General features: G+C 51.1%; 1 protein-coding gene across 1 annotated transcript in view; it reads right to left on the reverse strand.

Annotated features, from left to right (window-relative positions):
- Positions 1-1,925: 1,925 nt before the first annotated feature.
- Positions 1,926-15,729, reverse strand: part of AHNAK2 (AHNAK nucleoprotein 2) — a 48,753-nt gene continuing 34,949 nt past the window's right edge. Inside the window, exons 9-10 of the mRNA XM_052693866.1 lie at positions 9,443-14,845; positions 1,926-8,407 (exon numbers count right to left, since the gene is read on the reverse strand). Coding sequence (XP_052549826.1) covers positions 2,900-8,407; positions 9,443-14,845 — 10,911 coding nt within the window. The 3' untranslated portion in view covers positions 1,926-2,899. The remainder of the gene's footprint in view (positions 8,408-9,442; positions 14,846-15,729) is intronic.

Below are 15,729 nucleotides of genomic sequence, written 5' to 3' on the forward strand. Positions count from 1 at the left end.
TTGGAGGTCAACTAAACTCTGGCTGCAGGCAGTTCAGATATCTTTTTAATACTGATCTACTTGGGTCTAGAGTTTCCCAGTCATCTCATTTCTGAGAGTGCTTGGCTCAGTGAAATGCCTGTAAATGCCTAGCAGGCTCCGCATGTTTGGATAGGACTACTAAGTCACCTGAGTTCATGCATTATCCCAAAGCATTAGCATTATGTTTTTTCAATCCCCCCATCCAAAATTTGCGCTTTGCAGTTGTTCCAGATAAAGCATACCTGAGTTGTTTTCATCCAGGTATTGGGAAAGCCTTTCCTGTGTCAATTATACTACATTAGTGCATATCTAATTTTTTAATAGTATTTCCACATTCCCTGGAATATAGCTCTTCTGCAAGAGGCACTGACTCCCATATATCTGTTTCATTTCATTCAGTATTAACTTTAGCATTTGGAATGAGAGGTGATGGCTTGAAGTTGCTCCAGGGGAAGTTCAGGTGGGATATTAGAAAACATTTCTTCTTAGGAAGAACGGTGAGGCATTGGCACAGGCTGCCCGGGGAGGCGGTGGAGTCGCCGTCTCTGGAGGTGTTTAAGAAAAGGGCAGATGTGGCACTGAGGGACGTGGGCAGTGGGCATGGTGGGGATTGGGCGGTGCTTGGACTGGGTGATTTCAGTGGTCTTCACCAACCTCAATGATTCTAGGATTCTTTGACATCAGAGGTTCTACTTCAAAGATCACCAGGAAATAGTCAACCAAGACGTATTATTATATAGGAAAAGTTCTGCACCAGAAGGTGGTGGGCATAAAAGAGGCTCTGCAGGGCAGTGGGCCTGGCCCCGAGCTGCTGGAGTTCAAAAAATGTCTGGACAATGTTCTTAGACAGGATCTGATTTTAGGGTGGGCCTGAGTGGAGCCAGGGGTTGAACTCAATGAATTTTATGGGTCCCTTCCAACTCAAGATATTCTATCACTCTTTGCATTCATGTCTCAGCAATGTGGGATATCGCAGGGCTGGGGAGGCAAAGTATCTTTCTTTTTAAGGTGTTTACACCTTCCTTTGCGTGTGCAGTTGTACGGCTGTTTGGCTGGAGGCTGGATGCAGATGTTTAGCTGAACAGCCCACTATTCCAGGTGTTAAAAATGAAGTAGCATTAACCAAGGAAACCTAACACAGTTCAAAAACAAACAAACAAACAAACAAAAACCAACCCGATGTTCTCAGACCGGGTAGGTGGAGCCAGAACCACAGGAGCCTGTTGACTGAAGTATGTGTGTTTTGAAGATTTGTCTCTGTGTTCCTTGCACTCTTTTGGGTTCTGTCTTTAGCTATTCCTGTGGCCAGAGCCTTGGGTTACGCCTCATTAACCTGGTTGCTTTTTTTCCTAACTTCTGCTTTCCCTAAAGCTTACAGGAGCCCATTTGGAGGAAGGTTTTACTGCTGCTTTTTTCTCTCCTCTTCCTTCCTCATCTAGTGCATTCATCTTTTAAAAACAGAGTCGTGAGTCTTGCTCTGTGGTTATCACTATCATCTCAGAGCTCAGTTTTAACTGACCATCTCCTTTCTGCAAAGATGAAGAACACCTCAGGTCCCACATGGTTACACACCTAAGTACGTTTCCTTTATAACTTAATTTCTAAACAATTTGCTTTGTCTCTTTTCCCTGTTGTAAATAGAATACAGAGGAAAAAAATACAGGATGAGAAAAGCACCATAAAGAAGCATGACTGCACACTCAGAACTCAGAAATGCAATGGGTGAAAAGTCTCAGATTAGTTTGTATCCATCACCATCATATTTAGAAACCATGCTGCCATTAGGCAGTCATTTCAGCAGAGGGTGGGAGATGATCAAATCTTATGCAAATTTAGGCTGGCATTTCCAGCTGTAGTTTTGAGAGTGAGCCAAGTGGCACTGGCAGTAATTCAGGCTACTCGTGTTATTTTTCATGTAGTGAATTTATTGTGAATTAAGAATGTAGTGTTTTAATGATACATATGAAGGCCGTCATATATGCACTCTGGTTTTGGCTGTGCACTTGAGAGAAGCATTAATATAAACAAAGAGGTAAATAACTATATACATCTCCTTTCCCAGAAAATATCTGAAGCAATTCCACCAAAGCATGGCAGATCATTCTGTGCATTTAACTATTCAGTAGATATACACATAAAAATTTATTTATCCACATTTTTTATAATAGTTTTCACCATTATTTGGATACCTTAAAAATGTGAAATATATATATTTTTTGTCTTGAATTTATTTATTTGTTAATCTTTTAAGGCTAAATATGACCCACCACGATAATAAAAAAACATGAGAAGAGAGGAAGGGGTAAAGCCTCTGTTTGTCTACACTAGTATTTTGTTTTCATTTTGCTTTTTAAAATGATTGTGGAGTATGTGTTTATTTTAGCTGAAATAAAGAAAGATTTAGTAAGAAAGCAAAAATAAGTCAGAGAGATCCAAAATCTAAACAGGTAAATATAATTCTCATAGTACTAGTTTATACTCTGCTCTGCAAATAATATATCATCTAATCCTAACTGGTGTGTTTTTGAGAAGCATATTTAACAAGACATTTTGCTGTCATTGAGTCTTTCAAAGGTTTACTTTCATGGTTCAGGTATCTTTTCAGACCTTATTAGAACTATGAACTCCCCTGTACCTGTTCTTGCCTTTGGAGCAGATTTGGAAAGATCACTATTTTTATTACTACACAGTATAGCACATTCAAGTACAGGAAGGTTTAGATGTGGTAAATTCTCTTCAACAAACTGTTTCTGTAAATATCACCTGTAGGTTTTGTTTAATATTTGGTTACTGGCAAATTAGGATTGGTTTTTTTTCCTTTTCTTTTCTCCTGTATAGATTATTCTCTTTTCTCTGGGTGGTTGGCAGAAGGCAATCTTCATTTGGTTGCATCTCCAGGGATATTAGGTTGACCAGCTTTTTCTTGCTCCAACAAGATTAGTTCAGTCCTTGCTGAAGATGTAACGATAGTTTGAGAAACTGGAATATTAGATGAAGTCCCATCGATTTCTTGTTTTTCACTCTCTGCTATTTCTTTAGGTGATAAGCTTTCCTGTGCATCAAAAAATACATCAGGTTTATCTGAAGGGCTATCTTCATCTGATATTCCTCTCTCTTTATCACCTGTCTCTTCTTTGTCGACAATCTTAGCTTTTTTGGAAGGAGATGTGAAACCTAGTTTGGGAAATCTAAACCATCCAGTTTTTTCAGTTTGCTTAGAAGAATCACTAACTGATGTGTCAGCAGGTTTCATATCTTCTGGCCTTGTTTCTTCTGATTTTTTTACTTCTGTTTTTGAATCTGAGCTTGTTTCATCACCAGAAGATGAAAAGCCAATACTTGGAAGCCAAAATTTGAATCTTCCAGGAGACCTTTTGCTGTCAGCCTTTTCTTTTTCATCAGTTACATCCTTTTCTTCATCTTCTTGTGCTTTGGCTATATCCTCATCTTTAGAGAGAGGAGCTGCAGCTGTTTTCTCTGGTGCCTTATCAGGATGACTCTCTTCAGGTTTACTGGAAGGCTTTACTTCAGCAGCAAATGTTTTTAATGTTGGTAAACCTGTCATTCCGCTAGATTCTTCAGTCTCACTGTGTGGTCTGTCAGATAGTTTAAGTTCAGCAATGACAGTCCTCTGTGCACTTACTACAAAACTTTCATCAGAATGGTCAGATGTGTTCACTGATGATGCATTTTCCATTGAAGGGCTTTGCTGGACTAGCACTTCTAAGTTGCTATGTGATTCAGGCAACTTCGCCTTGAGCAATGAAAATCCCAAGGTAGCAGTTTTAACCTCTGATGAGAGAATCTCTGATTCCTTCAGTATCTGGGTAGAGTAAATTTCACACCTTTCAATAGAAACATGTTCAGGTTCTACTTTCTCTCTCACTTCTTGGCCTTCTACGTATGACCAATGAATGTCTTGCCCTGCATTTGAAAGGCAGGAATCTATGGTAGCAGTCATCTGTGCTGTTTTAATGTCAGGTTCAATCAGTGTTAGAATTTTGCTTTTTGCTTTTTGAATATCACCTTCCAGAGTCTCTGATATTTCTTCAGGGATAGTAGAGCTTGCTTGCAAGTGCACCACTTCGATGTCAGCACTAGTTCCTTTTGGATCTGTTACCACTTTTGACAATGAAACATCAGCTTCACTTGGGAGAACTCTGAAAGTGAATCTTGGTATTTTTAGTTTGGGAATTTTTATATTTACTTCTGGATCACCTTGTGATTTGTCCACTGTAATTCTAGCAGATGATTCTTTGTGATCTGTAGTTGGACTTGTTGGGCCAATGGATCCTTCTGATTTTTGTAACTGCGTTTCCACTCTGCCTGTTTCAGTTTTAGACACTGAAACAGCTCCTGACTTTGGCAAACTGATATCATCTTCAAAACCCTTCACTTCTGAATGTAATATTCCAAACCTTGGAATCTTAAACTTGTATGTTTTAATTTTACTTGTTTCTACTCTGTCTTCCACTTGCGCTTCCACATTTGCAGACATGTCCTTTTCAACACATTTCACTTGACATTCCATTTCAGGATCTACCCTCTCAATTTCAACATCCGTTTTCACTTCTGGAACATCTACCTTTACATCTTTCATCTTAGCTGCAACGTAAACAGCATCTTCTGATCCCTTTGCAGTAGCCCACTCACCTGTAGACCATTTTAATTCACTGTCTTTTCCTATAATTTTCATCTCACTTGTCCTTATCTTTACTGTTTTAATCACTGCCCCTTGATTTTGAAGGTCTAATTCTCCCTTTGCAAGACTTGCATCTGTTTCTTCCTGTGTTCTGTCCAGAGTAACTTCACCTGATAATGTTTTAAATTCTGCACTTGAAGTCTTTACTTCAGTGGAACTTTCTACTTTTGGAGTATCTCTGTCCTGTGATTTGACTTTCTGGTCTTGAAGAGTCAGGGTACCCGTAGGGAACTTACTTTGTGAACTGTTATCTTTGTCAATTATTGAAGCACTTATTTCCATTTTAGATAATTCCACGGAAGACACTGTGAATTCCGAACTGTGCATTTTTTGTCCGTCAGCACCACGCTTAACTATGTCTGCATAAGTTTCATGTTTTTGAATATTTACTCTACTGTCTTTGCTTTTTGCAGATAATGAAATATCTCCTTCTACCTTTGGCAAGCTAGTAACAGAACTCTCCGCAGAATCTCCTAATTTTGGAGTTTCTTCTTTTCCAATAGTAACTTCAGCTTCAGTTTGTACTTTGGCAGAAGGAATGCCTGCCTGAGGTTTTTCTAGACTTCTTTCAACATCTGTATCACCCTTCTTTTCCTTTAAAGACGTGCGGCCAAATGCAGGTATTCTGAATTTTGGCATTTTAAACCATCCCTGATGTTCTTCAGTCTGAGCTTCTTCAGCTTTCACTTCTTCTTCTGTTTTGATTTCTTTATCCTTTAGGCTGTCAGTATCTCCCCCTATCACTGCTTTAGACTCTGACTGGGGGCTTACATCTACCTTTGGAGCTTCAATGACAGCCGTCAGAACTTGGGGTGTTTTTGCCTTTGAAGCAGAAACCTCTAGCCCAGGATCTGACATATCAGATGTAAATGCTGATGCTGGCACTCTCCCAGCAATGTCAGCAACTTCTGCTGTCATTTTTAGCTGAGGTAGCTCAGCTTCTAATTTTGGAGAGCTGATCTCTGGATCTGGGCCTTTCCCTTTTGTCAGGGAGATTCCAAACTTTGGCTTCTGGAATTTGGGCATTTTAATCTGTACATCGTGACCTTCCAATTTCATCTTTCTTCCATCCGTAACTAATGATCCTTCTGTTGCTATTTTGGTGCTTCTCGGTTCAGTTGAAGCTTCTCCTTCAGGGAACTCAGTGCCTGTTTTTTTAATAGAATCTTTATCAGAACTCGATTTTAGGACAACCTGTTGAAAACTCTCCTCTGAGACAGTCAGAGCAGTATCAATCTTGGATGAGCTGACTCCCAAATCAGCTTGGATGGCTTCTGTTTTGGAAAGCTCCAAAGTGGGGATCTTAACTGCAGCTGTTTTTATGCTTATTTGTGCCCCTTCTTCTGTCTGTGTGGAATGACTTCTTTCTATATCAGGTATCTGTATTGAATCAACTCCATCTCTTTCTGTTTTAGTTACAGTATTTCCAGCTTCAATTTTTAATGAATGTCCCTGAGATTTGGGAATCTTGATCTTGGAAAGTGAAATTTTAGGCATTACAAACTGAGGCTTTTTAATTGGACTTTTTTGTTGATCTTTTCCAGCAAGTATTTCCACATCAAGGGCAGGCCTGAGTCCTTGATCATCAGCTACAGTTCCTTCCACTTCTGTGTCTGTTCCACCTGACGTTACAGCAACTTGACTGTCTTCTAAATTTGCTTCAGAATCTGCCTTAACAGTTGCTTCCTTCTTTGGTGACCAACTGAAGGATGGAAGTTTGAATTTTGGCATTTTGAAATGTCCTTCTTTCTCTTCTCCGTCTTCATTCCTGTGCTTTGTTTCCTCTTTAATTTTTAGTGTCATATCTGAATCTTGCATATCACTGTCTGTTTTTGAGATAGAAATCTCACCTGTTGGGAAGTGAGTATCAGCTTCTGATGCCTTCTTGTCAGCTTTGGTTATTCTCAATTTAGAGCTGGAAGATTCTTTTCCTTCAGTACATTCCACCTCCAAATTTGGTGCTTCCACAGCAATATCAGCTATTTCTATCGTAGCTTTTAGCTGGGGAACCTTGGCTTCTGATTTGGTTTGGCCGACCTCCTTTTCTGATCCTTTCCCTTTAGAATTTGTCATTCCAAACTTTGGCACTTGGAATTTTGACGTTTTTGTTTTCCCTTCAGGACCTTCAACTTTTATTTCTACACCACTCATGGCAATTTCACTAGATATTCTTCCAACACTTGCCTCAGGACTCTTCACCTCAAGTGAGGCTTCAGTTGTCATCTTAGTACCTGAGGAAGGAGTATCAGCAGCAGCTGATTTCTGGTTCAGGTCATCTTGTTCACAAGCAGTAAGGATGACCTCACCTGCAGGTATGCTAATGTCCATTTGTATTTTGGGTCCTTCAACTTCAGGTTTGGAAAATTCAGAAGTTGAAACTCTAACTTTTGGCATCTTTACACCCATTTCTGCCCTTTCTTCACTACTCCCTTTGTCAGATTTCTGTACTGAAGCATCTCCACATTTTTCTTGTTTGAGATCACAAACATCAGTTTCTAGTATGGGCAGAGAGCCCTGGACTTTTTGACCCTTCACTTTAGTAAGGGAGATCTTTGGCATGATAAATTGAGACTTCTTGGTTTTGCCTGTTTCACCATCTTTTTCTGTTGCTGTATTTAATTCCACATGAAGGTCTTGATTGTCGGGGGTAATTGGTGCTAATTTAGATTCTGTGTCTTCAGATAAAATAGTGCATTCTTCCAGGTGTCCTTCAGCTTCAGAAGGAGCAATAGCTTCTTTCTTTGGGGACCAATTAAATGACAGTAGTCTGAATTTTGACATTTTAGATTTGCTTTCTTTATCCTCAGTGTCCTTCTCACCAGAAATTAACTCCTGCTCTTTCCTGCACTCTGGACCATGAATATCCATTTCTAGCTTTGGCATGGTAACCTCTGGGGATGGAAGACTAACATCCAACTCTGAAGCACCCGTAACAAATTCAGGTGATGGCTTTGGCATTTTTAGGTCAAACTCAGAATCAGGAATCTGAGCTGGATTTTCAATATCAAACATTTCAGATGTCATCTGTTCCTTGGAAAATTGAGATTCGGATTTGGAACCAACATCAGTTGCTGGTGGTTTTCCTTTTGACCAAGAAAATCCAAACTTTGGTTTTCGGAACTTAGGTATTTTAACCGTATATTCTGAATCACCAACACACCGCTCAGCAGGTGGTGATTTTACTTTTTCTGGCTTCAAACTACCTTGCTCACAAGAACCCTCTAGTTTCATAATCTCAGATTCTGTAAATGAAACGTTCACATCAGCAGAAGATGAAATTTTTGATTCAGATTCTGCTACATTCACCTGATATTTGGTAAGAGTTATATCCCCTTTTGATAATGGGGAATCTTGATCAAATTTAGAAGAACTAATATCAACTTTGGAGAAACCCAAACTAGGAATTCTAAATTTACTGCTTTTAGAAGAGCTGTCTCCCTTAAAGTCACGAACAAGTTTACTTCCGACACTGCCAGAAATAACAGCAGGAGACTCTTCTGTTACTGAATAACAAATAGATTCTGACTCGGAACATTCACTACTAGACTTACTTTGAAGCTCATGCCTTGAACTTTTAGAAAGTGAAACTCTAGGCATACTGAATAAAGAACCTTTAGATTTGCCAGTAGAATCCTCCTTCACAGAGGATGAACTAGAGGTAACAGCAATGACAGGTGATGGTATCTCAGCAGCAGGAAGGGACAAGTCACGTGGAGGCTCCTTGAGGCTCACGTCCACGTCGGCAGCTACGGTGCCCTTGGCCTCTCTGCTGCTGGACCAGCCAAAGGAAGGCATGCCGAACTTGGGCATTTTGAACTTGCCGTCTTTTGCCTTGGTGGCCTCCTTCTCCGGGGCTTTTACCTCCCCCTCGAGGCTGAGAGCCGCCTCGGGCGCCTGCAGGTCGGCACCGGCCTTTGGAAGGGTGATGTCGACGGAGGGCAGGCTGATGTCCACCTTGGGAGCTTTGATGTCAGCTTTGGGCATTTTGAGGGAGGGCTTCTCCAGTTTCCAGCCAGCCCCTTCGGTTTTAGCACCGGCTTTGAGGTCCAGTGAGGGGCCTTCCCCTGAGACCGTCACAGCGCCGGAGGGCAGCTCGACCTCTGCGGCGGGCAGGCTGACCTCGCCTTCGGGCCCTTCCGCCTTGGGTACCGACACTCCGAATTTGGGCTTGTCGAACTTGGGCATCTTAAACTTGCCTTTGAGGCCCGCGGCTTCCAGCTCGGCTCCATCGAGCGAGCCTTCGGCAGAGGGCACTGTCAGGTCTACCTTGGGTGCCTGGAGGTCGAGGGAGCCCTCCACGGAGGGCAGCTTGATGTCGGGGCCCGAGATGCTGACGTCGACGGCGCCGGCCTTGACCTCTGCCTCGGGGAGGCTGGCGTCCGCTTTGGGCACGCTGACGTCCACCTCGACTTTGGGAGCCTTGACGGTCGGCTTGGAGAAGGCCACGCTGGGCACCTTGACTTTTGGCATGTGTAGTTTCATGCCGCCGCCCTCGGCTTTGCCGGCAGCCACGTCCAGGCTGCCTTCGGCATCGGGGCCCTGCAGGGCGAGCTCTCCCTCCGGGATTTCGCCCTGGGCTTTGGGCAGCGAGATCTCGGCCTTGGGCAGGCTGACCTGCACGTGGGGAGCTTTGACTTTGGGCAGCTTGACGCTGGGCATCTTGACGTCGGGCATTTTGAACCGGCCTTTCTCCGCGTCTGCGGCCGCCTCGATGGTCACCTCAGCGCCGGGCGCTTGGATCTCGGCCCCGGGCAGGGTCACGTCAACTTCGGCGGTTCCCGAGGGAGCCGTCACCTGGGGCTCCTTGAGGCTCACGTCCACATCGGCAGCTACGGTGCCCTTGGCCTCTCTGCTGCTGGACCAGCCAAAGGAAGGCATGCCGAACTTGGGCATTTTGAACTTGCCGTCTTTTGCCTTGGTGGCCTCCTTCTCCGGGGCTTTTACCTCCCCCTCGAGGCTGAGAGCCGCCTCGGGCGCCTGCAGGTCGGCACCGGCCTTTGGAAGGGTGATGTCGACGGAGGGCAGGCTGATGTCCACCTTGGGAGCTTTGATGTCAGCTTTGGGCATTTTGAGGGAGGGCTTCTCCAGTTTCCAGCCAGCCCCTTCGGTTTTAGCACCGGCTTTGAGGTCCAGTGAGGGGCCTTCCCCTGAGACCGTCACAGCGCCGGAGGGCAGCTCGACCTCTGCGGCGGGCAGGCTGACCTCGCCTTCGGGCCCTTCCGCCTTGGGTACCGACACTCCGAATTTGGGCTTGTCGAACTTGGGCATCTTAAACTTGCCTTTGAGGCCCGCGGCTTCCAGCTCGGCTCCATCGAGCGAGCCTTCGGCAGAGGGCACTGTCAGGTCTACCTTGGGTGCCTGGAGGTCGAGGGAGCCCTCCACGGAGGGCAGCTTGATGTCGGGGCCCGAGATGCTGACGTCGACGGCGCCGGCCTTGACCTCTGCCTCGGGGAGGCTGGCGTCCGCTTTGGGCACGCTGACGTCCACCTCGACTTTGGGAGCCTTGACGGTCGGCTTGGAGAAGGCCACGCTGGGCACCTTGACTTTTGGCATGTGTAGTTTCATGCCGCTGCCCTCGGCTTTGCCGGCAGCCACGTCCAGGCTGCCTTCGGCATCGGGGCCCTGCAGGGCGAGCTCTCCCTCCGGGATTTCGCCCTGGGCTTTGGGCAGCGAGATCTCGGCCTTGGGCAGGCTGACCTGCACGTGGGGAGCTTTGACTTTGGGCAGCTTGACGCTGGGCATCTTGACGTCGGGCATTTTGAACCGGCCTTTCTCCGCGTCTGCGGCCGCCTCGATGGTCACCTCAGTGCCGGGCGCTTGGATCTCGGCCCCGGGCAGGGTCACGTCAACTTCGGTGGTTCCCGAGGGAGCCGTCACCTGGGGCTCCTTGAGGCTCACGTCCACATCGGCAGCTACGGTGCCCTTGGCCTCTCTGCTGCTGGACCAGCCAAAGGAAGGCATGCCGAACTTGGGCATTTTGAACTTGCCGTCTTTTGCCTTGGTGGCCTCCTTCTCCGGGGCTTTTACCTCCCCCTCGAGGCTGAGAGCCGCCTCGGGCGCCTGCAGGTCGGCACCGGCCTTTGGAAGGGTGATGTCGACGGAGGGCAGGCTGATGTCCACCTTGGGAGCTTTGATGTCAGCTTTGGGCATTTTGAGGGAGGGCTTCTCCAGTTTCCAGCCAGCCCCTTCGGTTTTAGCACCGGCTTTGAGGTCCAGTGAGGGGCCTTCCCCTGAGACCGTCACAGCGCCGGAGGGCAGCTCGACCTCTGCGGCGGGCAGGCTGACCTCGCCTTCGGGCCCTTCCGCCTTGGGTACCGACACTCCGAATTTGGGCTTGTCGAACTTGGGCATCTTAAACTTGCCTTTGAGGCCCGCGGCTTCCAGCTCGGCTCCATCGAGCGAGCCTTCGGCAGAGGGCACTGTCAGGTCTACCTTGGGTGCCTGGAGGTCGAGGGAGCCCTCCACGGAGGGCAGCTTGATGTCGGGGCCCGAGATGCTGACGTCGACGGCGCCGGCCTTGACCTCTGCCTCGGGGAGGCTGGCATCCGCTTTGGGCATGCTGACGTCCACCTCGACTTTGGGAGCCTTGACGGTCGGCTTGGAGAAGGCCACGCTGGGCACCTTGACTTTTGGCATGTGTAGTTTCATGCCGCCGCCCTCGGCTTTGCCGGCAGCCACGTCCAGGCTGCCTTCGGCATCGGGGCCCTGCAGGGCGAGCTCTCCCTCCGGGATTTCGCCCTGGGCTTTGGGCAGCGAGATCTCGGCCTTGGGCAGGCTGACCTGCACGTGGGGAGCTTTGACTTTGGGCAGCTTGACGCTGGGCATCTTGACGTCGGGCATTTTGAACCGGCCTTTCTCCGCATCTGCGGCCGCCTCGATGGTCACCTCAGCGCCGGGCGCTTGGATCTCGGCCCCGGGCAGGGTCACGTCAACTTCGGCGGTTCCCGAGGGAGCCGTCACCTGGGGCTCCTTGAGGCTCACGTCCACATCGGCAGCTACGGTGCCCTTGGCCTCTCTGCTGCTGGACCAGCCAAAGGAAGGCATGCCGAACTTGGGCATTTTGAACTTGCCGTCTTTTGCCTTGGTGGCCTCCTTCTCCGGGGCTTTTACCTCCCCCTCGAGGCTGAGAGCCGCCTCGGGCGCCTGCAGGTCGGCACCGGCCTTTGGAAGGGTGATGTCGACGGAGGGCAGGCTGATGTCCACCTTGGGAGCTTTGATGTCAGCTTTGGGCATTTTGAGGGAGGGCTTCTCCAGTTTCCAGCCAGCCCCTTCGGTTTTAGCACCGGCTTTGAGGTCCAGTGAGGGGCCTTCCCCTGAGACCGTCACAGCGCCGGAGGGCAGCTCGACCTCTGCGGCGGGCAGGCTGACCTCGCCTTCGGGCCCTTCCGCCTTGGGTACCGACACTCCGAATTTGGGCTTGTCGAACTTGGGCATCTTAAACTTGCCTTTGAGGCCCGCGGCTTCCAGCTCGGCTCCATCGAGCGAGCCTTCGGCAGAGGGCACTGTCAGGTCTACCTTGGGTGCCTGGAGGTCGAGGGAGCCCTCCACGGAGGGCAGCTTGATGTCGGGGCCCGAGATGCTGACGTCGACGGCGCCGGCCTTGACCTCTGCCTCGGGGAGGCTGGCGTCCGCTTTGGGCACGCTGACGTCCACCTCGACTTTGGGAGCCTTGACGGTCGGCTTGGAGAAGGCCACGCTGGGCACCTTGACTTTTGGCATGTGTAGTTTCATGCCGCCGCCCTCGGCTTTGCCGGCAGCCACGTCCAGGCTGCCTTCGGCATCGGGGCCCTGCAGGGCGAGCTCTCCCTCCGGGATTTCGCCCTGGGCTTTGGGCAGCGAGATCTCGGCCTTGGGCAGGCTGACCTGCACGTGGGGAGCTTTGACTTTGGGCAGCTTGACGCTGGGCATCTTGACGTCGGGCATTTTGAACCGGCCTTTCTCCGCGTCTGCGGCCGCCTCGATGGTCACCTCAGCGCCGGGCGCTTGGATCTCGGCCCCGGGCAGGGTCACGTCAACTTCGGCGGTTCCCGAGGGAGCCGTCACCTGGGGCTCCTTGAGGCTCACGTCCACATCGGCAGCTACGGTGCCCTTGGCCTCTCTGCTGCTGGACCAGCCAAAGGAAGGCATGCCGAACTTGGGCATTTTGAACTTGCCGTCTTTTGCCTTGGTGGCCTCCTTCTCCGGGGCTTTTACCTCCCCCTCGAGGCTGAGAGCCGCCTCGGGCGCCTGCAGGTCGGCACCGGCCTTTGGAAGGGTGATGTCGACGGAGGGCAGGCTGATGTCCACCTTGGGAGCTTTGATGTCAGCTTTGGGCATTTTGAGGGAGGGCTTCTCCAGTTTCCAGCCAGCCCCTTCGGTTTTAGCACCGGCTTTGAGGTCCAGTGAGGGGCCTTCCCCTGAGACCGTCACAGCGCCGGAGGGCAGCTCGACCTCTGCGGCGGGCAGGCTGACCTCGCCTTCGGGCCCTTCCGCCTTGGGTACCGACACTCCGAATTTGGGCTTGTCGAACTTGGGCATCTTAAACTTGCCTTTGAGGCCCGCGGCTTCCAGCTCGGCTCCATCGAGCGAGCCTTCGGCAGAGGGCACTGTCAGGTCTACCTTGGGTGCCTGGAGGTCGAGGGAGCCCTCCACGGAGGGCAGCTTGATGTCGGGGCCCGAGATGCTGACGTCGACGGCGCCGGCCTTGACCTCTGCCTCGGGGAGGCTGGCGTCCGCTTTGGGCACGTTGACGTCCACCTCGACTTTGGGAGCCTTGACGGTCGGCTTGGAGAAGGCCACGCTGGGCACCTTGACTTTTGGCATGTGTAGTTTCATGCCGCCGCCCTCGGCTTTGCCGGCAGCCACGTCCAGGCTGCCTTCGGCATCGGGGCCCTGCAGGGCGAGCTCTCCCTCCGGGATTTCGCCCTGGGCTTTGGGCAGCGAGATCTCGGCCTTGGGCAGGCTGACCTGCACGTGGGGAGCTTTGACTTTGGGCAGCTTGACGCTGGGCATCTTGACGTCGGGCATTTTGAACCGGCCTTTCTCCGCGTCTGCGGCCGCCTCGATGGTCACCTCAGCGCCGGGCGCTTGGATCTCGGCCCCGGGCAGGGTCACGTCAACTTCGGCGGTTCCCGAGGGAGCCGTCACCTGGGGCTCCTTGAGGCTCACGTCCACATCGGCAGCTACGGTGCCCTTGGCCTCTCTGCTGCTGGACCAGCCAAAGGAAGGCATGCCGAACTTGGGCATTTTGAACTTGCCGTCTTTTGCCTTGGTGGCCTCCTTCTCCGGGGCTTTTACCTCCCCCTCGAGGCTGAGAGCCGCCTCGGGCGCCTGCAGGTCGGCACCGGCCTTTGGAAGGGTGATGTCGACGGAGGGCAGGCTGATGTCCACCTTGGGAGCTTTGATGTCAGCTTTGGGCATTTTGAGGGAGGGCTTCTCCAGTTTCCAGCCAGCCCCTTCGGTTTTAGCACCGGCTTTGAGGTCCAGTGAGGGGCCTTCCCCTGAGACCGTCACAGCGCCGGAGGGCAGCTCGACCTCTGCGGCGGGCAGGCTGACCTCGCCTTCGGGCCCTTCCGCCTTGGGTACCGACACTCCGAATTTGGGCTTGTCGAACTTGGGCATCTTAAACTTGCCTTTGAGGCCCGCGGCTTCCAGCTCGGCTCCATCGAGCGAGCCTTCGGCAGAGGGCACTGTCAGGTCTACCTTGGGTGCCTGGAGGTCGAGGGAGCCCTCCACGGAGGGCAGCTTGATGTCGGGGCCCGAGATGCTGACGTCGACGGCGCCGGCCTTGACCTCTGCCTCGGGGAGGCTGGCATCCGCTTTGGGCATGCTGACGTCCACCTCGACTTTGGGAGCCTTGACGGTCGGCTTGGAGAAGGCCACGCTGGGCACCTTGACTTTTGGCATGTGTAGTTTCATGCCGCCGCCCTCGGCTTTGCCGGCAGCCACGTCCAGGCTGCCTTCGGCATCGGGGCCCTGCAGGGCGAGCTCTCCCTCCGGGATTTCGCCCTGGGCTTTGGGCAGCGAGATCTCGGCCTTGGGCAGGCTGACCTGCACGTGGGGAGCTTTGACTTTGGGCAGCTTGACGCTGGGCATCTTGACGTCGGGCATTTTGAACCGGCCTTTCTCCGCATCTGCGGCCGCCTCGATGGTCACCTCAGCGCCGGGCGCTTGGATCTCGGCCCCGGGCAGGGTCACGTCAACTTCGGCGGTTCCCGAGGGAGCCGTCACCTGGGGCTCCTTGAGGCTCACGTCCACATCGGCAGCTACGGTGCCCTTGGCCTCTCTGCTGCTGGACCAGCCAAAGGAAGGCATGCCGAACTTGGGCATTTTGAACTTGCCGTCTTTTGCCTTGGTGGCCTCCTTCTCCGGGGCTTTTACCTCCCCCTCGAGGCTGAGAGCCGCCTCGGGCGCCTGCAGGTCGGCACCGGCCTTTGGAAGGGTGATGTCGACGGAGGGCAGGCTGATGTCCACCTTGGGAGCTTTGATGTCAGCTTTGGGCATTTTGAGGGAGGGCTTCTCCAGTTTCCAGCCAACCCCTTCGGTTTTAGCACCGGCTTTGAGGTCCAGTGAGGGGCCTTCCCCTGAGACCGTCACAGCGCCGGAGGGCAGCTCGACCTCTGCGGCGGGCAGGCTGACCTCGCCTTCGGGCCCTTCCGCCTTGGGTACCGACACTCCGAATTTGGGCTTGTCGAACTTGGGCATCTTAAACTTGCCTTTGAGGCCCGCGGCTTCCAGCTCGGCTCCATCGAGCGAGCCTTCGGCAGAGGGCACTGTCAGGTCTACCTTGGGTGCCTGGAGGTCGAGGGAGCCCTCCACGGAGGGCAGCTTGATGTCGGGGCCCGAGATGCTGACGTCGACGGCGCCGGCCTTGACCTCTGCCTCGGGGAGGCTGGCGTCCGCTTTGGGCACGTTGACGTCCACCTCGACTTTGGGAGCCTTGACGGTCGGCTTGGAGAAGGCCACGCTGGGCACCTTGACTTTTGGCATGTGTAGTTTCATGCCGCCGCCCTCGGCTTTGCCGGCAG

This window comes from Tympanuchus pallidicinctus, unplaced genomic scaffold (assembly GCF_026119805.1).
Source record: "Tympanuchus pallidicinctus isolate F22 unplaced genomic scaffold, pur_lepc_1.0 scaffold3, whole genome shotgun sequence".
NCBI classification, from domain to species: Eukaryota; Metazoa; Chordata; class Aves; order Galliformes; family Phasianidae; genus Tympanuchus; species Tympanuchus pallidicinctus.